Here is a 27,763-nt window from a genome sequence, read left to right as displayed (position 1 = left end):
ATACATACTTCTCTAGAAAAAAAATGGAATGGCTTAGGGCCAGAAGGAAAGTGAGTCCTCTGACTCCTAAGCCACTGTGCTGCCCTGGGCCTTCTTCATCTAGAAACCTGAAACTAAAGGAAAACAGGGATGTACTTCACAGAAGGATGAATCACTGCTTCTCTAGCATTTCAAGTACTGCATAACAGGCTCATCTTGATATGAAAATTTAAATTAATCATTGAAACTTAAACCGAATCACTGAAATTTAAACCTGGTCTCCCTATCAAAAGCATCAGGTTCTTTATGTAAGAATAAAATTTACCCTTTTGTTTAAAAATAAATAATTCTTTAAATTAAACACATATCAAAACAAAGTAGTTACTAATCTGCCCTATGTCAAAATGAATATTTATACCTTTGCTTGAATCCACAGCTGAGTGAGAAATGGCCAAATCGCAAATGCAGTAAGTCCAGCTGTAAGCATACAGCGGTAGAAAAAACTGAGAACCTAGAGATATATTCCAAAGAAAAATGAAAAATTAGATCATTTAATATATATCAAAGAAATCTGAAAATATTGCAGTTGGTGTATTACTTACCAATACTTCAATTCCCAAAATAAAGACTAACAGATAACAAATAAAACAGCTCAGAGGAAAGGTCAACAGTGATGCAACAAGATCTTGAATAACTTGAAACCTGTTTCAAAAGATTACAAAAAAGAGTTTTATAGTATGTATTAAATTTTTTTTTTGATACCAGGGATCAAACTCAGGACCCTGCACTTGCGAGGCAGGTGCTGTGCCACTGAGCTAAATCCCTGGCCCTAGTACGTACTGAATTTTAAAATTATATATAGTAAAAAATAAAACTTTACACAAAACCAAAAATCGGGAAATTTTCTACTTACAGATTATTCAAAAACTAAGATAATCTAATAGATTTGTTTCAGTAGTTTTACTTACGTTTTTAAAAATAAGTATTTTAGGAAAAATATCTCTGAATTAATATGAAAATCATCACAAAGGTTTGCTTGATTTTTATAAACATTAGTAATAAAAATGTCTTATTTGATCTTCATTTAAATGTATGTACATTAAATTACAAACATCAGAAATAAAATGTAATGAATCCAAAAGTATACAAACTGAAAAATCTTTTAAAATTCACCTAGATAACTTTATATTAAAAATCTCAACAGTTTTAATAAAATAAAAGTAAGTTTTCCTAACTTAGGTAGGGAAAATCTTAACTTCATTTTTTTTTTGTACCAGGGATCGATTAACTGCATTTTTAACTGAGCTAAATAACCTTTTCCAAACCCAATTTAAGATATTACTAATTATATACTAATTGTGAATTTATAACCATAAAAAATGAATTACATACTCGAGTACTTTTTACTTTTCATTATTGAGAAGAAAAACTTTAGCATTTGTAGTACAATAAGTAGGTAATTTTCAAAGGTCAGTAGTATTTGGCTTATGACCTTTTTCTGATTGAGAAAAATGGCTGCAGAATGTTATCAAACTATTAAGGTGCCATGTAAGGAAGCAAAGCTAATACTCATCAAAAGGAGAATGTTTCTTTTGTTTCAACAGTGAAGAGGCCCAGAGGAACAAAAGGTGGCTCTTTATAATCATTTAGAAGATTTTTTTCCTAAAAGAAAACTGAATTTTATGTTTTATTTTCAATATAATCTATCAAGAAGATAAAGATGGAATATAATATACTTTCAAAATCAATCACATGTTCCCTTAAAGTTTAGATAAACATGTTACTTCATAATTAGGATACTGAATAATTCAGGGTGAGTTCTATGTAGAACAGAATTTCTATAAGGATAAAACCTTTCAAAAAATTGTAAAACCAGAGAAAATGACAGTAGAAAAAATATGAATTAAATAAGCATATCCAACAACCCTGTTTTTTCAAATTTTTTCATATGTCCTGTATCTTTTTCTTTATATAAAAATAGTTATTTTAAACACTTTAATACTATTTTTATTTTTTATATTTTTAATATTTTAATTATTTCTAATACCCCTTTTTAAAGGATGGAAAAGTGGTCAAAGCTAAAGTCATTAAATATTAGAATAAAAATATGCACAACATCACAATATACATGTTAGCCAATTTTGAGGATGTCCTTACTTTTGGCTCTCATTCCTTGGTCTGTTTTAGGGGTATAGTTTTCTGAGAGGATACTTTGATGAAAAAGGCTAAGCTTAAATTCTAGTTTACAAATGCAAATACAAAAATCCACAAGCTTTCTAACATGATTCTGGCTGCCTCTGAGCATGAACTAGTACATTTTAATGGTTTTAAAATGTTCAAAACTCACCCAAAAGTCTTACTTTTGAAGCCTTTTACAGTGGTATAAAAAACATTTCGAGTTCAACTTGTGAGAAAGTACTTAAAGGTAGAACTATAATATATGTGAATAATATGGACTAATCTGTCAGTATTCATTATTTGTATTAGACTTGACTAACTACAAAGTTTTATTTATCTAGCTTTACATGAAGACCAGCAACAGAGGAACAAAAATTTACAGAAAAAGGAAAACCATGTAAATTTCTTCATAAAGCATGAAAACATCCTGAAATGTGAGGTGATAAAACAAGTTCAAATTGTAAGTTATGTTAGGCATTGTACAATCAATATTAGATATGTTACTTTTATTCCAGGTTTTTCTTATAAACAATACACAAAGAAGGGAAGAAGGTCGCTGCAACCTCAGGGTAATAAATGAAGTCAAAAGGAAAGGTACAACAAAAAGGATGTTTTTAATTCAACATTTTTGCAGTTATAAATGAAGTGAGAGGGTTTGGAGATTTGAGAGTATTAAAAATAACTTTGATGACATGCTACAGAAATCTAATACATTTTAAATACAGGCTTAACTGTCAATTAAGGGGAAAAATAAGGCAGCATTACTTACTCTCGTAGAACTGCATACCATATTGGCACTGGCAACAAGCAATATACATAGTAAGTCCAGGGACAGGCTTGAATCAGCAGGAAAAATACTACTAAAATGCTAGTAGCTACAAAAATACATGGCAGAAGACGGCTTGGTTTCTGAAAATTAAACAAAACATTGAAACACTTCCAAACCCATGGTAATTGATAGGTTTTTAAAAGAGGCTTTATAAGATGAAAAACACATATTACTTTATTTCAATGGTTCTAAGAACTACATTAAAAAAAAACTTGTCATTTAGAAGAACATATTAGAGAAGGGACTTTTACAAGTCTGAACATATTTTCTCCTAGAAGCAATTTTATAAATATTGACTGAGTTCTCTGGCTAGCTTACAATAAACTTTGAGACTTAATCTTCCTCTAGAACAATGTTTTCCAATCTGACACCCTGCCCAGGCTTCTCTTTACTGTCAACTACAGTAGGATCATTCAGTCGTATCTGTTCCTCCCAACCACTTGTGAAACAAGGGAATTCCTTGGTATAAGACCCTGGTGAGGGGCCAGGGATTTAGCTCAGTGATTCCAGCGCCTGCCTTGCAAGCTCAAGGTCCAGAGTTCGATCTCAGTACCAAAAAAAAAAAAAGCCCCTGGTGATAGCCTTCTTGGGCGAGGCAGGCCAGTGGAGGCTGTAGGTCATGTGAATCAAGGACAGGCATTCCAATGACTGAGAAAAGGACTCATTTATGGGGAGGCTGTTGACACCACGAGTAAGAGTACTAGGATATGAAGTAGGTGTCAGAGGGGAGTATGTAGTATAAGGACTCTAGAAGAGGTGAAGTATCCCTGGAGAGAAGAAAAAGGGGTTAAGAAAAGGAATAAAAAGGGAATGTGGTGCTCTTTTGCTTTCAAGTTTTCACTCTGTTTTTCCCTTGCTTTGTTAGTCAATGCTAAATAAAGTGAGAATTAAGAACTGCCTCTGGATGTAGGGAAATTTAGAGAGGAAAAGGAAGAGCTTCTTTCCTTCTTATAGTTCTTCCCTACTGGCAAAAAGTGTTATAGAAAAGTAAGAAATAAGGATAAATTATGGTATGATTATTAAAAAAAAATGGGCTAAAACAGTATTGTAACTAAGTTTAGAGGCAGACAGATCAGAATACATTTCCTGGATCTGATACCTTTTCGCTGTGTGAATCATAAATAAGTATAAAACTTTTTTGAGACTTCGTTTTACTCCATCCATAAAATGGGAATAATAATCTCATATTTAACAAAACTAAAACAGAGGTTGTCAGATGAAGTCTCTAAAGCTGAAGATGACTGAGGCAGTTATTCATTTTAAGTGCTGAGAACTTCTTTTGAGAATGGTAAAATAATATGAAATGAAAGTATCTGAATGCCTGAGGGTACAACTCAGTGCTAGAGCATTTGCCCAGCATGTGTGAGTCTCAGGTTTGATACCTAGCACTGCTGTACCTTAAAAAGTGAAATGATTATCTAAAAAAATTTTGAAATTTTAGAGTCAATACAATATAGTATAGTTAATCTTTTGATGCACACAAGACTGAGAATTGACATCTATTTGTAGGAAACTACATCATAAAGAATCAGGTTCTGCTCATCCTACAAAGGCAATAAAATTGAAAGGATTTTAAATAAGAGTGAGGATATTTTCCACTTAATCTTGAATTGATCCCTGGCTCCCCCCAAAACAACAAACTATGTCTTGTGAGTATTTCTTTATCCAAAAAACACTTAAGTTACACACTTAGTGCTATCATCTCTACTGAGTTCCATCTTTCAAGGAATTTAAATCATACAGATGGAGACACGAGAATTTAAATCACACAAGTGGAGACACAATAGTTTATGGGGTTAATATTTTTTATTTTTCCAAGTAACATGAGACCAAGGGAAAGCAATAAAGTAAACATGCAAAAAAAATATTTAGTTGTAAAGCAAAAGACGTCAGAACGAGCAAAAGCAAAGGAGAAGCTAGGGCCAGGGATTTAGCTCAGTGGCACTGTGCGCCAGCCTTGCAAGCGCAAGGTCCTGAGTTCGATCTCCGGTACCAAAAAAAAAAGCAAAGGAGAAGCTAAGAGTATATCAAAATTAAATACAAAGCTCAATTACGGGGAGTTGTGGAAAATTACATTTCAAGGCAAGAGACTAGTCATTGTACTTTCCTGTAATAGCAATAAATTAAAAGTGATCTCTAGAATCTGGGGGATACAGTCATGTAGAAGTGACATAAGCTTTGGAGTCAGACCCAAATCTAATTCTGAGGCTGCCATTCTATTTGCTTGTCAATTTGAGAAAACCATTTAGCTGTTCTGAAGCTCTCTTTCCTCATCTAGCAATGGAGGATAATTGTTGTAAGCTCATTTCTCCCTCCCCTACAAGCCCTCTATCCACTTGTAGCTCTTCCAAGAAGATACCATACTCCTTTCCGGGCACATCACATGCTGTTCTCTCTGCATGTTCGTTTGTTCTCTCCCCCTACTCCCCACTCCCTCCTTTTCTTCCTCCCTCCCTCCCTCCTTCTCTGTCTCTTTTTCCCTATGAGGCTGCTCTACCTATCCTTTATGATTGTACTGTGGCAATAACATCCTTTGCGAAGCCTCCCTATACCACCACACTCTAATACATGCATGGCTGCAACTGTCTGACCTTCTAACTGTTCTTCATGCCTCCCTTCAGTTATAGACTACTCCATGTTATTCTTCCTATAGAACTGTTAAGATTGTGTCACTTCCCAAGACTTCAAACTCTCACTGAAGAGGAATCAGAATGTTTTGTAAACAGAACAAAAGGATTCAAAATACTTTAAATAACCTCAACTAATACAGTAAGTTTTATATGTCAACATGACTAGCTATTGTCTCCAATTATTCAAACATTAATCTAGGTGTTTCTGTGAAAGTAGATCCATAATCAGTTGGTTTTAAGAATGGAAGATTATCCTAGATAATCTGGGTGGGCCTGATTTAATCAACTGAAAGTCTTTAAGAGAATTGAAGCTTCCCAGAACAAGAAATTCTACCCACTGAGTGCAGCTTCAGCTCCTGGCTGCTTAGTCCAGCCTGTCCCTCCTGATGTCTGACCTATAGATTTAGCCCTTGCCTAACTAACAACTGCATAAGTCAATTCCTTACACTAAATTTCTTTCTTTTTTTTTTTTTTCTTTTGGTACCAGGGATCGAACTCAGGTCCTTGCGCTTGCGCAGCAGGCAGTGAAACCACTGAGCTAAATCCCTGGCCCACACTAAATTTCTTTATATTTCCTACCTATTCTGTTTCCTGGTTAAGGCCTAAATGAGACACCAAATTTTCATTAAATAAAGTTCAAAGAAAATAGTCCAGCATTTGAGGCCTATAATTGATTTGACCTAACTAATACTATATTATCTCTTATCAGTTCCTTAAAAAAAACCTTCCATATTCCACCCAAATGTATTTTAAAGACAGCACATTACAGTAAGAGCAAGAATTTAAGCGTTAGAAAATATGAGTTTTGTATTTTAGAACCTGTGTATTCTTGAAGAAAACATGTAATATCTCTGAGCCCAAATTCTCCCATCATCCATATTGTAAGAGTAGTAACCACTCAATTTAGGATAATGTTAAACTTAACTGAATAACTTCACTAAAGTACCTAAGACAATGGAGACTCCATAAAATTACTTACTATTGCAGCATAGTAGTATGTTCTCTCAGCTCTGCCTTTGGTTATATCATTCAATTTGCTTTAATTCTCATTCTGTCCATATATTCTATCAAATTCTGCCACCAAGACTCATTTTTTTCTGTTTCCCTAGTTAAAATGAGTTCTCTTGTATTTAAACATAATAGTTTTTATATTACCTCAAACAACATATATTAAGGTTGTCTTGTATAATGTGTAGTATACCACAGACCAGTATCTGGCAAGATGGTGTGTAACTACATTTTTTACTTACTTTATTTAATTCTAAACTCTTTGATGGCAAAATCTGCTTTGGCCCATATAGTAGTGATGGTGAACCTATGGTCCATGTGCTGCAGCAGCAGTGCAGGGTGCTCTCTGTTGGCACTCTAGCCAAGTTGCCCCAGCAGCCGAGCACTGGATATTCAGGTTTAATTGCAGTGTTGGCATTTTGCAATAAATAAGTGGGTTTTGGGTTGCAGCTGGGCACTCGGGTATCTATAAGGTTCACCATCACTGCTGTATAGCATCTAACGTTATGCTGAACACTCAATGAAATGCAGGCTGCATTTTCAGATTGATGAATAACAAAGAAGTATCAGCTATGAAATCTGTTGACATATCAGTCTAAAAACATCATACCTTTTCTCAGTAACCTGAACATCAGGGTAAAGATGAAAAAGCATTTTGGTACAAGACTGTTCTGGATGCAAATGTCAGACTTTCAAACTCTGAGTGGCCTTCACAAGATTCTTCATTCCATTCAGCTGTAGTTCCCTTTTTTGTAAACTAAAATTATAATGTTTACTTCTAATACTGTTAAGAGTCTAAGATGGCAGAATATACTTCTAGTACTCAGTACTTTATGTAGATATATCCATTACCAAAATAGTCCTTTCTGTGTCTCTTTCTGAATGTAGGAAATCATTCCTATTTTAAACAACTTTACATGTATTCAAAGAATTAAAATTACTTGAAGGAAATTATTTAAGATTCACTTAAGCCTTATAAAAATTGAACTAATATTAATTTCTTCCCTCTGTGACAAAAAAAGAAAATATAAAACTGGAAAAATTATCACTGGAAATATTCACACACCACTATTATTAGAAATACAACATGAGAATATATTATTTTTTAGAGGATTTGGACATGGTGATAATTATTACAGAAAATGAAGAAAGGAAATGGAAGTGGTAAATGATGGTTAGCAATATATTTTAAAAGAGTAATGTGTTTTAATGTAATAAAGGCAATATGAACTGCTACAGTTTTCTGTTTAAATAAGTTATTAAAAATTTTGTTATCATTGAAAGCACAGCAAACTAAGAATGCATTCTTAAGTAAGGATACATAGAATCTCCACTTTGTCTTTTTTTTTTTTTTGGTGGGGGGAACTGGGATCGAACCTGGGACCTTCCGCTTTCAAGGTAGGCAGCGGAACCACTGAGCTAAATCCCTGGCCCTATAGAATCTCAATTTGTAATTTGAGATATTTCTGAAAGTTGAAAGAATATAGAAAAACATATACATTATTTAAAAACAAACATTTTGAGCAAGTGATGTTACTGTTTTCTAGCTCTCAAAATTAATACTAGATAAAGTTAAGTATATTGCTTTGAAATAGTTTTTTGATTATGTATACAAGAAAGATATGAAATGCTTATAATGTGTTAAGTAGTTACAAAAAAGAATAAAAAATCAACATCACTGAGACTACAGGAGAATTCAAATTATTTATACAGATATTTTTATAGTCCTGATAAATTATAGGGTCAATATTATTAATACATCTTCCTACCAACTGAAGAAATAAGAGATAACAGAAAAAAGATCCAGTATAACAAAAGCAAATAAAAGATGAGTTAACCTAGTACAATGACTTACACATTCTATGAATTTAATATATGATTGAGTAGATTTATTTCCATAATCTTAGAGATTTTTATACCATCAATTAAATCTTCATTATATTTTTTTGAACCTACCTTAACTTCTTTACTAACACGTCTTGTTAAGTTGGAATGAGACTTGATGATCAACAAAGAAGCGTAAGTTGTCCATCCCACAAAACCAATAACAACACTGGTGCCCAAAAATAATCTGTCGTAAGTGTGATAATAGGACAATCCTTTCAATGCAAGATGAATCAGCTCCTTGCAAAGGGAGATCTATGGAAGGAAAAGAAAAAAATATATACATATATATCTTGCACATGAGAAGATAAAGGAAACCTAAATTTCAGACAGCTGTGGTGCCACTGAGCTAAATTCCCAGCTCCCAAAACCTAAATTTCAAAGAAAGAAAAATGGTAAAGTTCCTAACAGTCAAACCATTGTAGTAAATTACAATAATAATGGTAGATGTTGGATTGAAAATAGATTTTAATTGTCTGAGGATCTTCACAAAAAAGATGAGAAATATTCCACAATAAAGTGAACTTTGTACTCATGATAATAAAGGGCATTTTAATATAAACTATCTATGATATATGCAGCATTTTGAAATAATTCACTTTACAGAAATGATCTTCAGATGATACAATAAAGGAGATGAAGTTTCTCTAACGCAGGTCTCAACCACACAGATATGGTTAGCCATATATGTGTGTGTGTATATATATATATACACACACACATATATATAATATAGCTACATATAACTAAACATACAGTAGGTAACCATATATATTTCATTTCTTACTTTCTCAGATTACCCACATCTGGTATAAAACATTACTAAAGTGGCTTAGTATTTTAAAGGACAATAAGCTTGTCATTTTAAAACCACAATAAACCAGTAGAAATGCATAGATTGGCGATCTTTAGGCAATTTTAGGAAATTTTAGAAAATGAAAATAGAACTTGCTCCTGACTTCAAATTATATGATTATTTGATAAAGAAAAGAATTAGTGAAAAACACAATAGGGTAAGAGCTGGGAAGAAGCAAAGCTTCAGTATGAAACTTCTGATGGGGTAAGTGGCAAATATGTGGTTTTCTAAAATATTATACAAAAGAGGGTGAGAGTATCTTGAAATGTATTTTCTCACTTTAAAAATGGCAATAATATTCATTTCTATTGCTAACTCCCCTAAAGGTATCCATATTACCTAAAATAAAGATAAATAGGTTTGTGGCTAACCCAGCTCGTCAGGAAAGCTCCCTGGCCTGCCCAGTGTGCTCCCCATCACCATACCTGGAGATGCTAATCAGTTATTTCTGTCCACAAGGCCCAGGTACTTACTGCTTCATCAAACTCGCCCTGTTTTATGTAAGATCTTGCTTTTCTTAAAATGTTCATCTGTTTAGAATCAGAAAGCAACCTATGAAAGAAGAAGAAAACAAAGATAAATAGGTTTCAAATGTTCCCTAATTTTATTTTTTTCTTGCTTTTTATTCTCACTTAAAAAAAGATAATGAAAATTGAGATAAGACAAAACAAAAGAAGAAAAGAGCCTCAAGCTAAATTGTATTGTTGCTGTCTATCTGAACTCTTCAAAGAAAGAGCTTATAGTAAAATTTGGTTCTCTTTTTTTTTTTGGTACCAGGGATCAAACTCAGGACTTTGTGCTTGCAAGGCAAGAGCGGTGCCGCTGAGCTAAATTCTCAGCCCCCAAATTTGGTTTTCTTGAGTCAAAGATTCAACTATAAAATTACACTTGAGGAACTCATACAAAATATTATGAAGAGATGTTAAGACTTTACCAAAGAAATTCATGAAATGTATGACATGAGTTCTACTACTAAGTCCCTCTGAAAGATATAGCTAATTGAAAAGGTGTTAAGTTCAGTCTCCAGTACTGAAAGAAAAAATGTTGCTTTGGTTCATCTGGTTCAGTTCTCTGTTCCTTCAGACACCAAACATTTGGAATATTTTCTCAGAAGTCTTAGAAATAGAATTACTAAACCAAAGGGCATAGACATATTTTGAAGACAATATCTAAGTTGAATTCCTCAAATTTCTATAAAAGCCTTCTAACTGACCTCCTCCTTACTCTAATCTACTCACCTTCCTAAAATAGTAATGGTATTATCTAACTCCTTGCAATTGATATGGGCATTGTACTGTCTACTTCATCAACTCTAATCTTTCTGGACTATTGATGATACTTTTATTTACCACTTAATTTCCCATTATTTTAAACATAGCCCTCCAATATATAATGGTTAAACACTCTGTTTTCTCAATGGTTAAATTTTTTACTCTTCACTTATCTTGTATACACATCTGAGTTCTTGCTCATAAGATCTTCCTTTCTCTGTTTTTCAAACTCAAACCTTTGGATGGTCCAGTCCAAATCTCACCATTAGTACTTTAATGTGGTCTAATGATCAGTTTATTTCCCTTCTATTAAATTTGAACCTCCATGTTGCTCCATACTTTCATTAATTTGCACAATAACACTCAGCAAACTGCTAAGCCATAAAATAATTTAATAAATCTTAAATTAATTAAAATGCTATGAAAATATTGGCAGACCTAAAAATGGAAAAAAAAGGATGAAATGTACTGGCATTTAAAAAAATAATTTTATTGGTACATTTTAGTTTTACACTATAATGACATTCATTATTGGAAATTTGCACCTTCACATAATCTCTCTTGGTTCTTATTTTTTCCCCTTCCCCTCCCTCCCTTCAACTCCTCCATCGCTCCCTATTTATAAAGACTTTGTTTACATTTTTTCATTTTCTCATATTAATTCCATTCCCTTCTTTCCTTTCCCCTACCACTCACACTTCCACTTTGCCCCTTTTCTTCCTATTTCACATTATCTATTATACCTTTTAGTCCTCATTTACACTTTCAGTTTCTCACACTAGAGAAACGATTTGGTATTTACAAGTGTGTCCTATTTATTTCACTTAAGAGTACTGCCTCAATGTGCATCCACTTAGCTATAAATGTCTCTAATTTCTCATTTTTTATGGCTGAGTAGTACTCCATTTTATAAAAAAACCAGATTTTCTTTATCCAGTCTCCAGTTGATGGGCAATTGGGTTGCTTCCAAGTTTTAGCTATTACAAACTGTGCTGTTAGGAACATGGGTGCACATATATCACTGTGGTATGATTCTTTTAATTCTATGGGGAAGATACCCAGAAGGGGAATATCTGGGTCAAATGGGACTTCCAGTCCTAGTTCTCTGACATATCTCCATACTGATTTCCACAGCGGTTGCACCAGAGTACACTCCCACCAGCAGTGGACCAGGGTTCCTCTTTCCTCATAGCCCCACCAGCATTTGCTATTGGTTGATTTCAGTACAGCAGCCATTCTTTCTGGAGTAAGGTGGAATCTCAGTGATGTTTTCATTTGCATGTCTCGAATGACCAGTGATGTTGAATATTTTTTCATATGTTTATTTGCTATTTCTACTTCTTTGTCTGAGAAATCTCTGTTCATTTCAGATGCCCATTTTGGATTGGATCTTTAAATTTGGGAGGTCTGGTTTTTCTCTCTCTTTTTTTTTTTTTTTGGTATAGGGGATTGAACTTGGGACCTTGTGCTTACGAGGCAGTCAGTGGAACCACTGAGCTAAATCCTCGGCCCCTGGAGGTCCGATTTTTTAAAGTTCTTTATAGATGTTAGATAGCAGACCTTTGTCTGAGGAAGAGCAAGTAAAACTTTTTTCTGACACTGTGCATTGTTTCTTCACACTGTTGGTGTTTTCTCTTGTTGTGCAGAAGCTTTTTAATAAGAAGAGATCCCACTTGTGGATTGTTTGTGCTAGGTCACGGGCAACTGAGGTTTTATTCATAAAATCTTTTCCTACACCAAAGTCTTCCAGAGTTCTACCTAACCTCTGTTCCAGCAAATTCAGTGTTTCTGTTTTAATATTTAGATCTTTAATCCATTTTGATTTTAGTTTAGTGCATGGTGAGAGATACAGGTCCAGTTTTAATCTCTGGCAAGCTGAAACCCAGTTTTTCCAGTACCATTTATTAAAGAGGCTATCTTTCCTCCAGTGAGGGTGTTTGGCTCCTTTGTCAAAGATGAGATGGCTGAGTGTGTCTGGAGTTGTTTCTGCATCTTGTAATATGTTCCACTGGTCCTCAAGTCTGTTTCTTTCCCAGTAACATGCTGTTTTTATCACAGTAGCTCTGTAATATAGTTAAAGTTGGGGGTTGTGGTACCCCCTGCCATGTCTCTGTTGCCAGAATTGCTTTTGCTATTTTGGGTCTCTTCTTATTCCAAATGAATTTCTGGATTGTTTTCTCAAGGTCCATAAAGTATGCTGCTGGGATTTCAACTGGGATTGCATTGAATCTACATAGCAGTTTTGGATGCATGGCCATTTTCACTATGTTGATTGTTACTACCCAGGAGCAAGGGATGTCTTTCCATTTTCAAATATTGTCTTCAATCTATTTTCACAGTGCTATAGTTTTCAGAGAAGAGGTCTTTGATTTCTTTAGTTAGGTTGATTCCTAAGTATTTCAGTTTTTTGGATGCTATTGTGAAAGGAATTGTTTGCCCTATTTCTGTCTCAGTGAGTCTGTTGTTCGTGTACAGGAAAGCTATTGATTTTTGTGTGTTGACTTTGTATCCAGCTACTTTACTGAATTTGGTTATTAAGTCTAGAAGACTTTTGGTGGAGTTCTTGGGGTCTTCTATATAGAGTATCATGTCATCTGCAAATAATGACAATTTGACTCCTTCATTTCCTGTCTTTATTCCTTTTATTTCTTTCTCTTGCCTAATTGTTATGACTAATGTTTACAAAACTACATTGAACAAGAGTGGTGATAGCGGACATCCTTGTCTTGTTCCTGATTTTAGTGTGAAGGACTTCAGTTTTTGACCATTTAGTATGATACTGGCTGTTGGTTTTTTATAGATGGCTTTCATCACATTGAGGTACAGACTGTCTATTCCAATTTTTTGGAGAGTTATCATAAATGTGTGCTGGATTTTGTCAAATGCTTTTTCTGCATGTACTGAGATGATCATATGTTTTCTGTCCTTGGCTCTATTGATATAGTGTATTACATTTATTGATTTGCGTATGCTAAAACATCCCTGCATTCCTGGGATGAATCCCACTTGGTCAGGGTATATGATCTTCTTGATGACCTTCTGCATTCTATTTGACAGTATCCTATTAAGGATTTTTGCATCTATGTTCATTAGTGAGACTGGCCTATAGTTCTCTTTTTCGGGTGGGTCTTTCTTTGCTTTAGGGATCAAAGTGATGACTGCTTCCAGGAATGAGTTCAGGAGTATTGCTTCCCTTTCAATTTCACTGAAGAGGTTAAACAGTAGTGACAGTAGTTCCTCTCTAAATGTCTTGTAGAATTCAGCAGTGAAGCCATCAGGGCCCAGGGTTTTCTTGGTTGATAAGTTTTTAATTACGTTTTCAATTTCATTGATTGATACTGGGTTGTTTAGAATCTTTAGGTATTCGTTCAACTTTGGTAATTCTTATGTGTCTAGGAATCTGTCCATTTTTTCTGTGTTTTCCACCTTATTGGCATATAATTTCTTGAAGTAGGTATTGATGATCCTCTGGATTTCTGCTGGGTCCGTTGTAATTTTACCCTTTTCATTCCTAATTGCATGGATTTGGGCCTTTTCTTTCCTTTTTCTGACAAGGTTCGCTAAGGGTTTGTCAATTTTGTTGATTCTTTTGAAGAACCAACTCTTGGCTTCATTGATTTTTTTGTATCGTTCTCTTAGTCTCCATTGCATTGATTTCTCCTCTGATCTTTATAATTTCCTCCCTTGTGTGAGCTTTGGGTTTGTCCTGCTCTTTTTTCTAGAAGCTTGCGGTTCAGCATCAGGTTGTTTAATTGGGCTCACTCTGTTTTCCTAATATGAGTATTCACTGCTATGAATTTCCATCATAAGACTGCTTTCACTGTGTCCCATAGATTCTGATATGTTGTACTGTCATTGTCATTCAATTGAATGAACTGTCTGATTTCTTCTTTACTTTCCTCTGTGACCCATTGTTTATTCAGAAGTATGTTGTTCAATTTCCATGTGTTTATGAAATTCTTGCAGTTTCTTTTGCTATTTATCTCCAATTTCATCGCAGTGTGGTCTGATAATATACAGGAGATAACTTCAATTCTTTTGCACTTACTTAAACATGTTCTATGAGTGAGTATGTGGTCTATTTTCGAGAATGACCCATGTGCAGCTGAAAAAAATGTGTATTCTGATTTTGTGGGGTGGAAGACTCTGTAAACATCTGTTAAGTTCATTTGTTCAAGAGTTTAATTGAGTTCTAGCATTTTGTTACTAATTTTTTGTCTAGTTGATCTATATATTTGTGATAGTGGGGTACTGAGGTCCCCCACTACTATTGTATTAGTGCTTATTTGATTTTTCATATCCATTAGTATTAGTTTTATATAATTGGGCACACTAGTGTTTGGTGCATATATGTTTATGATTGTCATCCTTTACAAGAATGTAGTGTACTTCTTTGTCTCTCTTCAACAGTGTTGATTTGAAATCCATTTGATCTGCAAAGAGGATGGCTACTCTTGCCTTTTTTTGGGTTCCTGTCACATGGAGTATTGTTTTCTACCCCTTAACTTTCAGTCTGAGTTTCTTTTTTGAATTAAGTGTATTTCTTCTATGCAGCATATTGTCAGATCTTGCTTCTTGACCCATTCTGCCAGTCTATTTCTTTTGATTGGTGAATTGACACCATTAACACTGATGGTTATAACTGATACCTATTGACTTATCATTGTCATGACTTTTTGTTTTTGCTGGATTCTCCCCCTTTGCATTTAATTTCTTGTTGCACCCAATGGATTCATTCTGCTGGGCTTCCTGGGGTTGTGATCCTCATTGTCTTTTCCTACGATATTGTCTAAAATGTTTTGGAGTGCTGGTTTGGTATTCATGAAGTTCCTAAGGTGCTTTTTGTCATGAAAGTATCTTATTTCTCCATCAATGTTGAAAGACAGCTTTGCAGGGTACATCAATCTGGGTTGGAGGCTATTTTCCTTTAGGGCTTGAAATAAGTTACTCCAAGCTCTTCTTGCCTTGAGGGTTTGCACTGAGAAGTCTGCTGTGATTCTGATGGGCTTTCCTTTGTATTGATTTGTTTCTTTTCTCTAACTGCTTGGAGAACTTTGTTCTTCTGTTGGGTTTCTGGAATCTTAACTATTATATGCCTATGTGTAGATTTTTTTTGATCAAGGCTAATTGGAGTCCCATATGCCTCACTTATCTGTATGTCAAGTTCTTTTCCCCTGCTTGGGAAGTTTTCTGCCAATACTTTTGCGAACAGGTTTTTTATGTTGTCTGCACTCTCTCCTGTGTCTTCGTTGACTCCGATCAGTCTTATGTTATTCTTCTTTGCATCGTCCAGCAGCTGCTGGATTGATTTCTCGTGGTCCCTTACAATTTTAAAGAGATTTTTCTTTGCCTGGTCACTAATTTCAATCTTATCTTCTATATCTAAAATTTTGTCCTCACATTGGCTCATTCTGTTGCATAAACTTTCAATGGAATTTTTAATCTCCTGGAAATCTGTCCACATCTGTTTTATTGATTCCATTTGTTTCCTACATTGGGATTCCATTATGTTTCTTAGCTCCTCTATTTTTTTTATCTGTGTCATCTCTAGATTAATCGTGTCTTGCACTATGGGCACAATATCTGCTGTTATCTGATAAATCATTTCTGATTTCATTTTTTCCAGATCCTCTTTTGTTGCCAGTTCAGGGAGTCCAGGGGGTTGAGTATCAGATTGTTCCATCTCTTTTCCCTTTGGGGTTGCTTTAGGTGATCTGGAATTCTGGTTTTGAGACTTGTTTAAGTGTCTTCTCATTTCATTGCAGGGTGGGGGTGCAGGTGTGCTGCTGGTGCCCTTGTGGCTCACCTCCTCGGTGCTGGGGCCAGTGACACGGTGGGCTGGAAGGTTAACCTCTGTTTTGGGGGCAGCTCTGCTCTTCGGCACTGGTGGTGGTGGTACGGCGGCCTGGAAGGTTCACCTCTTTTGCACTCGGGGCAATGGTACAGTGGCCCAGAAGGTTCTACTGAGAGTTTTGGAGGCTTAAAGAGGCCAGGTAGGCAGCCCTGGAAAGCTCCAGCAGTGGCCTCTGCTTTTCTCCAGCAGATGTGGAGTCCAAATGTTGAATGGTCTGTGCCCTCCTCCACTCCCCAGGGCCTTCTCCTGTACCCCAAGTTCCCACCAGAGCAGCAGGGCACAGCCTGTGGCCTAGAGTGGAGGTTCTTAATTCTGTACTGCCATTTTTAAAGTACTTAATGCCTTGCTAAATTAAATAAAAAGATGAGAAGAAAGCTTGTCCTACCCCAAAATATTTAGGCCAACTTAATAAGCCTTCCAAGGAAAGCATTAAGAAGGAGGTGAGAAGAAAAACTGTAAGGAGAAATATTTATGTTACATTACATAATATTGTATTCAGAATAGTCCAATAATGAAACAGAGATCAAGCTAGGTCACAATTTATCCTAATTTGGTTATTCATAAACCAGAGGATATATCAAAGGCACACATAGTAAAGGTTTGAAATACAAATGAAATTTATCAAAATATTCTGTACAAATCTCACTGTGGTACCATGACATTGAGGACTCATAAATTTGTCCTCCAGTATAAAATCTTTTAAAAAAATTTTTTCAACAAGTTGAGATGAGATGCAAACTAAAATTTCTTAGTATTACATAATTTAAATCTAAAGAGGTTTTGTGACAAGGTAAATTCCAGAATAGATTGTACATGTTCATATTTATGTAAAAAAAAGGCAAACAAAACAAACACCAACAACAAAACAAAGTAGGTTGGCAGGTAAGTAATTAAAAGGACAGCATAAAAAATTAAAATAAATAAGAGATATACATATATATATCTTTATAAAGATAAAACTTTAAAGCTTTGCTGAATGGAAGAAAATTTGTAAAAATGTAGATTTTAAAAATACGGATTCAACTGTATCATATTTTATTTCTTTCAAAAGAAAGGATCTAAAGAAACAGTGAAATGTTAAATAGGGATATGTACATGAATTTTTGGTATAATTCATTTCTTTCAAAATGTTTGAAATATTTAATAATTAAAATATGAAGTGTTAACAAGTAGGATACATGTACACACGCAAATATGTATACATGATTTTATATACATAGACAGATGCATAATAAGCTAATACTTTACATCCAGACACAGACTATAGAGTAGAACATGATAAGAAAGGCAATTTCTTTATATTACTGTTAATGCACACATGTATTATTTTTTTCTTCCTTTTTAAAAATTTTTTTCTAATTTTTTGAGATAGGGGTCTCACTATATATTATTGAACTCACTATGTACTCTAGGCTGACCTTGAGCTTGCAATGATCTTCCTGTCTCAGCCTCTTAAGTGCTGGGATTACAGGTGTGCACCATCACATCCAGCATTAATGTTTTACTATCCAATTTTTTGAAATAATATAATTAAAACATTAATATCATATCTCTGGGTATGACAGATAATCCTGGGCATATCAATATTCCCACCAGGAATAACTAGAAAATCTGATAAAATAAAACTGGAAATAAATTTGAAGGTACCAAGACAATTAGGAATTAAAAGGCCTAAAATCCTAGGGAGAAGAAAACCACAGAGAAGTGACCAACATTTTGTAAGCTGCAAACCCTAAGGACATCTGCCATCCTTATTTTTGGCACAAGGCAAAAGGCTGAGAGTTGTGGTATATAGCTGCTGTGAGGAGTCAGAGAATCCAATAGGGCCTTTGACAATCTTATAAGACTGGAGAAATAAAACTAAAGCTTGTCTTAGCCATGACAGCCCAGACTTAAGGACCTAAACAGCAAGAAAAACAAGAAAATAATACACATTTTAATTCTGAATTTAAAAAAAGATCACCTAGAATTTAACTTTGCTAGATTCTGAGGTAAAGTCTTAAGAGGATGAGAAAGAACTTCTATGAGAAAGAAAGAGTGTAGTATAGTATACAATTTGGAAAACTCACGCTAAAGAAACAAGGGCTAGGTCCTCATGAGATCAGACATAAAAAAGGAGTTAAGTCTGACATCTATGGAGGACAAGGGGAGAAGCTAAGAGTAAAGTCTCTCAAGAGCAGGCAAAAGTTTTAGTAGTCTTAAAATGTATAAAGGACAAAAACAAGTATACAGGAACCACCAGAGAGGCAAAGCTCTAAATAACCCAACAAGCTCTCAGTTGGGATCCCTAGGAGGCTATATACTGTAAGAGTAGAAACAGCTAGAGGTCAGGGGCATCTTAAAATTTGACAGAGCCTTTGGTCAATCATTCTTTGCCTGAGGGAGAATAAGATGAAACCTCCCTGGAGAAAAATGACATCCTCTAGAGCTTCTAGAACTTTTAACATATAATGATAAACATTCACCTATAAATTACCAGGCTTAACAAATAGGATTAACCAATAAAGACAATAAAAATAAACTCACAAAAATAATCATGAATAGAGTTCAATAATAGAGGATGAGATAGAAAACTGTACCAAAGAACTGAAATCTGATTTCATTTTTTTTTTTTTTTGGCATGATGCTTTTTCTTTTTCTTTTTTTTTTTTTTTATTCTTTTATTGGTACATTGTAGGTATACAACACAATTACATTTCTCATTGGGAATTGTACCTTTACATAATGCATCTTGGTTCTTATTTTTTCCCCATTCCTAGCCCTCCCTTCACCCCCTCCACCCTTCCCTATTTACAAAGACTTTATTTCCATTTTTTCCGTTTCTCATCATTTTTCCTTTCCCTTCTTTCCTTTCCCCTGCCCCTCCCACTACCCCTACCCCTTTGCACCTTTTCTTCCTATTTTGCATTATCGATTATTCATTCTAATCATTAGTACATTTTAGGTATACAATATAATGACATTCATCATTGGAAATTTGCACCTTCACATAGTCTCTCTTGGTTCTTATTTTTCACCCTTGCCCAGCCCTCCCTTCAACCCCTCCATTCCTCCCTATTTACAAAGATTTTGTTCCTATTTTTCCATTTTCTCATATTAATCCCATTCCCTTCTATCCTTTCCCCTAGCCCTCCCACTTCCTTCCCCTTTGCCCCTTTTCTTCCTATTTCACATGACCTATTATACATTTAGTCCTTATTTACACTTTCAGTTTCTCACACCAGAGAAACTATTCTGTATTTATACGTGTGTCCTATTTATGAAATCTGATTTCTTAAAACATCAAAATGGACATTCTAAAACTGAAAAAAAAATCTAATAACTGAAATTAAGAACACAGTAACAGCCAGGCATGGTGGCACATGCTTGTAATCCCAGCACTTGGGAGGCTGAGGCAGGAGGATCACCACAAGTTCGAGGCCAGCCTGGGCTACCTAGTGAGTTCAAGGCCAGCATGAACTGCATTGTGAGACCCTGTCTCAAAAACAACAAAAAAAAACCACAATAAGAATAATATAGACATAGCAGAAGAGATTTAATACGCACAAAGATACATTTAGTAGAAAATATTTTGTTTGAAGCTTGAAGAACAAAAAAGAATAGAAAAATCATAAAAATATTTTATGGTGAACAGATCTAACTTGAATTCCAAAAAGAGAAAGGAGGGAGAATTTGGCAGAGGCAATATCTGATGGCCTTTAATCTGAAGGCTAAGAATTTTATAAAACTAGTAAAAGATATCCACAGATTTAAGAACATATGTAAGCCCAAAAGAAGAGTAACTACAAAGAAAATCATACATATGCACATGATAGTAAAACTGCTAAAAACGAAGAACAAAGAGAAAATCTTAAAAGCAGCTGGGGAAGGAGAGTAAGACAAAGGAATAAAACAGAATAAAACAGTTGGTTACTCAGCAGAAATAATGGAAGCCCGAAAACAAATGAAATGACATTTCAAACTCCTGAAAGGAAATAATGAGCAACCAGAATTTTATGTTCATAGAAAAGATCTTTCAATAATGAAGGCAAAATAGGGATATTTCCAGACAAAAACAGAAAGTATCTTTCACTGGCAAATATCCATTGAAGGAAATATTAAAGAAAATGATTAGCAGGACATGATGGCAGCATATGAACATAATCTCAGCACTGTGGGAGGCTGAAGCAGTATGATTGCAAGATCCTGCCCACCCTGAGCAACTTAGTAGTTCAGCAGGATTCTGTCAAGAAAGAAAGAAAGAAAGAAAGAAAAAAAGAAAAGGAGAGAGAGAGAAAGAAAGAGTGAGTGAGCAGGCTGGAGATGTAGCTCAGTGAGAAGGTCCTGAGTTCAATACCCAATACTGTGTAAAAAAAAAAGAGAAAATGATTATAGATGGAAATACAGAAATGTGTAAAGGAATAAGGAGTAAGAGACACAGTAAATACATAAGTATATCAAAAAAATACTGACATTACAAAGCAATGACAAGTTGAAATATATAAAATATAATTAAAATATATGACAATAGCTTTAAAGTATTGAGAAGAATAGACCTTAAAATATTCTAAACTCCTAGCAATGACTGGGAAGGAACAAAATACTAATTTATACTGAAATAATAATGAGCCAAAATGTTGTTATAATTTTTAATTTTGTCATTAAAAGGATATATAAACAACTAGCCAATATAGTGGGGTGGAGAATTAAAATAGCTGCAATCCTAAGGAAGATAAACTAAAACAGAAAACTCATAGAATAGAAAATAAACCCAAATACAGCAGGAATTACAGTAAGTATAAATACACTGAAAAGGCCAATTAAAAGAAAAAGGAAAGAATACTAGATACAAAAACAAAACAACAATAAAAAGTCAATTATGTGCTACTTAAAAAGACATTTTAAATATTAGAACACCAAAATATTAAAAATAAAAGGATAGCTTAAAAGATATATCATACAAATACAAGAACGCTGCTGAGCTGGGGATTTAGCTCAGCGGTTCCACCACCTCTCTCACAGCAAGGTCCCGAGTTTGATCCCCGGTACCAAAAAAAAAAGAATGCTGCTATAATCAAAGTAGATTTTAAGACAAACAATGCTACAGAACTAAACAAAGTAATGAGGGGGGCTCCACCTGAAAGATACAAAAATTATATATTTGGACGTACCTAATAATGTAGTTTCAAAATCTATGAAGCAAAAGTTGGCAGAAAAAAAGTATAAAGAAAAGTAGATATAGCCACACTCACAGCAGTAAACTGGAAAAATATCTCTCAATAATTGACAGAATTAACAAAATATCAATAAGGATTCAGCAGATCTGAAGAAATAGTTAATCTACTTAACTGAAATAGTGTTAGGAGCAATACTACATAATTTTAGGGAAAAATCACTTGATTAGGCCTAGTTCTCCTGCCTACAGGCCAGCTATGGCATTTTGAGACATAATTCCATTTTGGCCTCTGGTCACAACTGAGACCTCAATGATCCGGTGATGCTATGATGCTCCAGGACAAGATTACACCAGTTGAAGACATCGTGGGAGGAATAAAATCTTCATCTACTCAGTTCCTCATTGTTCTTGGATTTCCACAACCCCCCAGTCATTTGTATATGTGCTGCCAAAGCGAGAACCCCCTAGTCATTTGTTACACCTTGTTTATCCCAATGCACTGAACTCTCTGTTAGTCATTTGTTACATTTGTTTCTCCCCGACTTATTGAATAAAAGGTGCAGTAAGCTCCGGGGCTTTGTCTTTGCTACCCAGAGCAGCACTGAGCGGGCCCAAGGCTCAGTTTCTTAGAAGTCTCATTTTTTCTACCTTTCCTGAATAATAAGTTAATTCGTCTTGTGCTGCCGTGGCTTGCAGGACACTAGGACTTACTGCAGTGGTTCTAGTAACGTCCCCTTTCTCTGTTCCCTACAAAATAGCATACATACAATACTGCAAACTATAAGAACCAAATACATGTCCAAGTTTAACACTTTTCAAAATTAACCACATGCTGGTCCATGAAGCAAGTCTCAAGAAATTTCAAAGAGATTGAAAGACAGTATTTTTCTAACCATAATGGAAATTAGCTAGAGCTCAATAGGAAAAGATAACTCTAAAGCTTCAAATGTTTGGAAAATAAGCAGTGGACTTCTAAATAAGCCATAAGCCCAGAAGCCACAAAAAAACCAAAAGAACAAAACCCAGAAAATATCTCAAACTGATAATGAAACTGAGACATACAAAAAGCTTTTAGTATGTAGATAACTCTATGCTTAGAGGAAGATTTTACATGCATAGGTAAGAAAAAGACTAGAAATCAATTATCTAAGTGGCCAAATCAAGAGATCAGGAAAGCACAGCACATTAAACACAAAAATAAAGACAAAATAAGTGCAGTAGAAATTATTAGAAAATCAATTAATGAAATCAAAACCAAAGTTGATTATTTGAAAAGACTCATAGACCTTGTTACTGTTTAAGTGTAAAATATCCCTCAGAAGTCTCACATGTTCAGAGGTAGGAGTTCTGGAAGATAACTGGTCTAAATCAGCAGATTAATCCATTGATAGATTCATAATTTGAAGACATTACTGGGAGGTGATGAGGCCTAGCTGAAAGGTGTGGTCAGGCAGACAGGGAGACTACATCTTGGGACTGTATCTTGTCCCCAGCCCCTCCGAGGGGTGCTTCCCTTCTCTCTCTGTTTTACGGCTGCCATGAGACAAGCAGCTTTCCTCTACCATGCAGTTCCACCATGATATTTTGCCTCAAAACAGACCCAGCAACAATGGAGCCAGCCAACCATGGACTAAAACTTCTAAAATTAGGAGCCAAAGTAAATTTTTCCTCCTTTAAGTTGTTTTTCTCAGGTAGTTTGTCACAGCAATGTGAAGCTAACATAGACCTTTAACAAGAATGATCAAGAAAACAAGGGAGAAAGCACAAATTAATAATCCTAGCAAAGATTTGCTAGTCTCCTACACTAAAAACAACAAAATACTGAGTGCAATCAAAGAAAGCTCTAATAAATAAAAATATAGGATAAATTTACGGATTGAAAGAATCTACATCACAGAGGTATCAATTAAACTGATTCGGAGTCAGTACAACCTCAATCAAAATCTCAGTAGATGAGGTGCATGTGTGTGTGTGAAATTGAGGAAGTGATTGCAAAAACAGAAACATAACAATTAAAATTTTGAAGAAACAAAAGCTCAAAGATAACAAAACTCATAAAATCACAGTAATTAAAATTATTGTACTTGTCTAAGAATATACAAATAAGCAGAATACCAGGAAACAAACTTCTAATACAAGTTGTTTGATTAATGATGTAGTGTAATGACTATCATAGTGGTGTGTAAGGGCTTTTCAAAAAGAGATAATGTATCAAATGGATATACACATGGAAAAAAATGACCTGACCTCACACTATCCACAAAAGTAAATGATGGACTGTAGGTCTCCGTGTGTAAGGTAAAAACGATAAAAATTTCAGAACGTAACATAAGAGAATCTGGGGAGGTAGTAACTTCTTAAATGGCACTAAAAGTACTAACTGCAAGGAAAAAAATTAATAAATTACACTAAAAGACTTCTGATCATCAAACAATTCCACTGGAGGGCCAGGGATTTAGCTCAGTGGTTCCGCTGCCTGCCTTGCAAGGGCAAGGTCCCGAGTTTGATCCCTGGTACCAAACAAAACAAAACAAAACAAAACAAAAACAAACCACTGGGGAGAAAGAAAGATAATCCAGTGGGTATGAGAAAATACTTATAATACATGTAGTCAATAAAAAACTTTCTTCCAGAATATATGAAGAACATCCACAAATCATAAAGAAAATGATAGATCAACCAGAAAATGGGCAAAAGTGACTTTGAGCAAAATGGGCAAATGGGACTTTACACAAGTGGATATCCAACTGCTCCCTAAACATATAAAAATGTGTTCAAGTTTTCTAGTTCTCAGTCCAAATTGAAATCACAATGTGGTATTACTCAATACCTACCAGTCTAGCTACAATAAAGACAATATCAAACCTTAGTGAAGATGTGAAAGCAATTGAATTTTCATTTATTGTTGGCAGGAGTGTAAGCTGGTAAACCACTTTGGAAAACGATTATACTTAAGGTTAACATACACATGTCTTATGACTGACTGCACAAATCTTGGGTATACAACAATTAGATTGGCATGTATGTTTTCAACAAAAGGCTTACCTAAGAATGTTCATATGGGACTATCTGTAATAGTCTTCAACTAGAAAATATTTAAATCCTCAACTACAGTCGAATGGGTAAATTCACTCACGTATATTCTAGAGAGCAATGAGAATAAATGAATATAACAAAAAAGCAACATGGCCAAATATAACAAACATATTAAGCAAAAATAGCCAGGTGAAAGAGTACTTGATATATGAACTCATTTATATAATACTGTAAAATAAAATCATCACATGATTGAGATCAGGATAAGTTAGTTCCCCTTGGAGAGAAGTGATTTTTGGTTATACAGACGTCGGGTTGGGGATTTAGCTCAGTGGTTTCAGTGCCTGCTGCGCAAGCGCAAGGACCTGAGTTCGATCCCCGGTACCAAAAAAAAAAATTCAGTGGTTATACAGACGTGTTAAGTTTGCAAAAATTCATAAAGTAATAATACTATGCTTTCTGTATTTTTCTGTATGCATGTTATTAAAATATTTGCAAAAATTCAATGAAGTATCATGAAACAATCAGTGAAATGGCCAAAGTTTAGAATATCAAGTGTGAGGATATATAAAAATTGGAAGATTTAAATACTATTGGTAGGAACTGAAGGAGTTAAAAATATGTTATTCTAGGATATTGACTACTGCGAGTTAAAGGCAGATGAAAGACAGCAGATGTAAAAAAGATTACTCTGAGCTTCCTTCCATTTGTTTCTTAAAAGCAGGAAATGAAATTCCCATGTGAAAAATGTCCTCCCTATTCCAGCAGGAAAACTAAAGACAGGGAAAGCTATCAAGAACAGGAAGCTAAAAACAGGGAAATATGTACAAATTTTTTTTTTTTTTCCCCCAAGACGGGGTCTCACTACATAGCCCAGGCTGGCCTCAAACTCAGTAATCTCCTGCCTCAGCCTCCCGAGTGCTAGGATTACAGGTGTGCAGCACTGTGCCTGGCAAACATACCTTGTTAGATGAATCCTTACCCTCCTAGACACTTTTCCACTTAGCCCAAGCCCCTTTGTCTTCTTACACTTTCATAATTTTCTACTATCTAACTCATTTCTAAGAATTCACCTCTAATTGCATCTTTGTTTCATTTCATATGAAGATTTCTATATTATGTAAAATTTTTATTAAAAATATTCAGTTTTTTTCTTGTTGATCTGTCTTATATCAACTTAATTCTCAAGCCCAAACTTAAGGAAGGAGCAAAAATTCTATAGACTATACATTGTTATGACCACTGTGCCAGTTAATCTTTTTTTTCCAATTTTTATTTTTTATTAGTACATGTTTGTAGTACATAATGACCATATTCCTCATTGGTACATGTACATACCACATCTTAATTCTTTCTTTTATCTGCAATCTTAATTGTCAACTTGACTGGATTAAGAGACTTCTGGAGAGGTGCTCAGATCATGGGGGGTGCTACAATCATTAGTGGGCTATCAGCTGATGTTCACAGCTGAATGTGCTGTTAGGAGGCTAGGCCTTCTTGGTGGAGATGGTTCACAGGAAGCATGCCTGTGGAGGGTGTATCTCTTGCTGGTGCTGTTCCCCTGTACTCTGCTTCCAAGCTGAACAGCTTTACTCTGACCATTCCCCTCTGCCATGATGTTCTGCCTCACCTTAGATCCACAGGATTAGAACCATCCCATCATAGACTGAAACCCATGAAACTGAACCAAATAAAACATTTCCTCCTTTTAGTTGTGTATGTCAGGCATTTTCCCCAGCCACCCAAAAGCTGACCAATACTACCATTTCGGAAATGTGGGAGTGCAATAAAGCCAAACATATATGGAGAGTATGACCTAACAACCTATTCTTAAGTATATACCCCCAAAATATGCGTGTATATATATATATCTTTATGTGTGTGCACCAAAAAATACATAAATTATACATAATAAAAACTAGAAGCAATTGAAACGTACATTTGGACATTTATCCAGTAAAATGGATAAATTATAGATTCACATAATCTTACAAAGCATTAAAAAATACTACCATATCAAATAATCAAAGATAAACCTTACAAGCATAATGTTAAGGAAAACAAGCCAAGCCCAAATGAGAACATACTACAAAATTCTTTATGTAAAGTTTGAGAATAAGATACACTTCCGCTTTTTTTGTTGTTTTTTTTTTTTCAGTACTGGGGATCAAACTTGGGACTTTGCGCTTGCAAGGCAGGTAGCAGCACCACTGAGCTAAATCCCTGGCCCAAGATACACTTCTTTTTTTTTTTCCAAGATACACTTCTTGATGACCATTAAGGCTGAAATCTGGAGGAGCATAAAAGAAACTTGCATTGTTTTTTTTTTGTACTGGTGATCGAACTTGGGATCTTGCGCTTGCGAGGCAGGTGGTGGAACCAATGAGCTAAATACCCTGCCCATTATTATTTTTTTGATCCAGGTTCTGGTTATAAAAATGTGTATATTTTCTAAGAATTTACAGCTGCACACTTAACAATTTATATACTTTGCTTTGTGCATATTTCAATAAAATTCATTTAAAAAACTAATCAGTTTAAAAATAGGCCAGATAGAGGAAAAGGAGTCATGGAAGACAACATAGAAGAAAAGGCATTTTCTTTCACACATTAGAATGTGGAAACATGGTTTAAAGTACAACTTAAAGAGAAAAAAGTGCTACTACGACAGAAGTGTCATCCTGGTCTAAGGAAAAGTTATTACATAGAGATCAAGGACAAAATGCCCATTTTAAACCTTATTCAGGCAATAAATCCAAGCACTTTATCACACCCTATCACTAAAGGCATATGTATTTGGATAGTATTTTATTATTATAAAGAATACAACGCAGATCATTTATTCCATTTCACAGAAAAGTATCTACTGCTGAAGGTTACACCTTTTGGGTGGCTTCTATTTATCTGGATGGTCAGAAAATTTTCAACCAATAATTCCCAGAATATAAAAATTTCTACATCATTTCCTTAACACTGTACATTATTTTCATTTCACTTTTTATAATACACTTACAATCTAGTAACAGACTTTTATCACTTTCTTCTTAGTGAGTGCATCTACTTACCACTTCCTTGCTTCTATG

General features: G+C 34.8%; 1 protein-coding gene across 16 annotated transcripts in view; it reads right to left on the bottom strand.

Moving 5' to 3' along the window:
* Positions 1-27,763, bottom strand: part of Pign (phosphatidylinositol glycan anchor biosynthesis class N) — a 236,883-nt gene that overhangs the window by 144,256 nt on the left and 64,864 nt on the right. For all 16 annotated transcript variants that reach the window (XR_015443246.1, XR_015443247.1, XM_087191828.1 and 13 more), the window contains 5 exons: positions 9,838-9,916; positions 8,581-8,763; positions 2,927-3,066; positions 582-681; positions 398-490 (listed from right to left, as the gene is read on the bottom strand). Coding sequence is in view for 14 of the 16 variants with exons in the window: in XM_087191828.1 (XP_087047954.1) it covers positions 398-490; positions 582-681; positions 2,927-3,066; positions 8,581-8,763; positions 9,838-9,916 (595 nt within the window). In the remaining 2 variants the exon portion in view is untranslated. The remainder of the gene's footprint in view (positions 1-397; positions 491-581; positions 682-2,926; positions 3,067-8,580; positions 8,764-9,837; positions 9,917-27,763) is intronic.

The sequence above is a fragment of the Heterocephalus glaber genome, unplaced genomic scaffold (assembly GCF_053883595.1).
Source record: "Heterocephalus glaber isolate CG9 unplaced genomic scaffold, H.glaber_assembly_v1.0 deba00000331, whole genome shotgun sequence".
NCBI lineage: Eukaryota > Metazoa > Chordata > Mammalia > Rodentia > Bathyergidae > Heterocephalus > Heterocephalus glaber.
The sequence above is the reverse complement of the archived record's forward strand: the minus strand, read 5'-3'. Positions and strand labels throughout refer to the sequence as shown.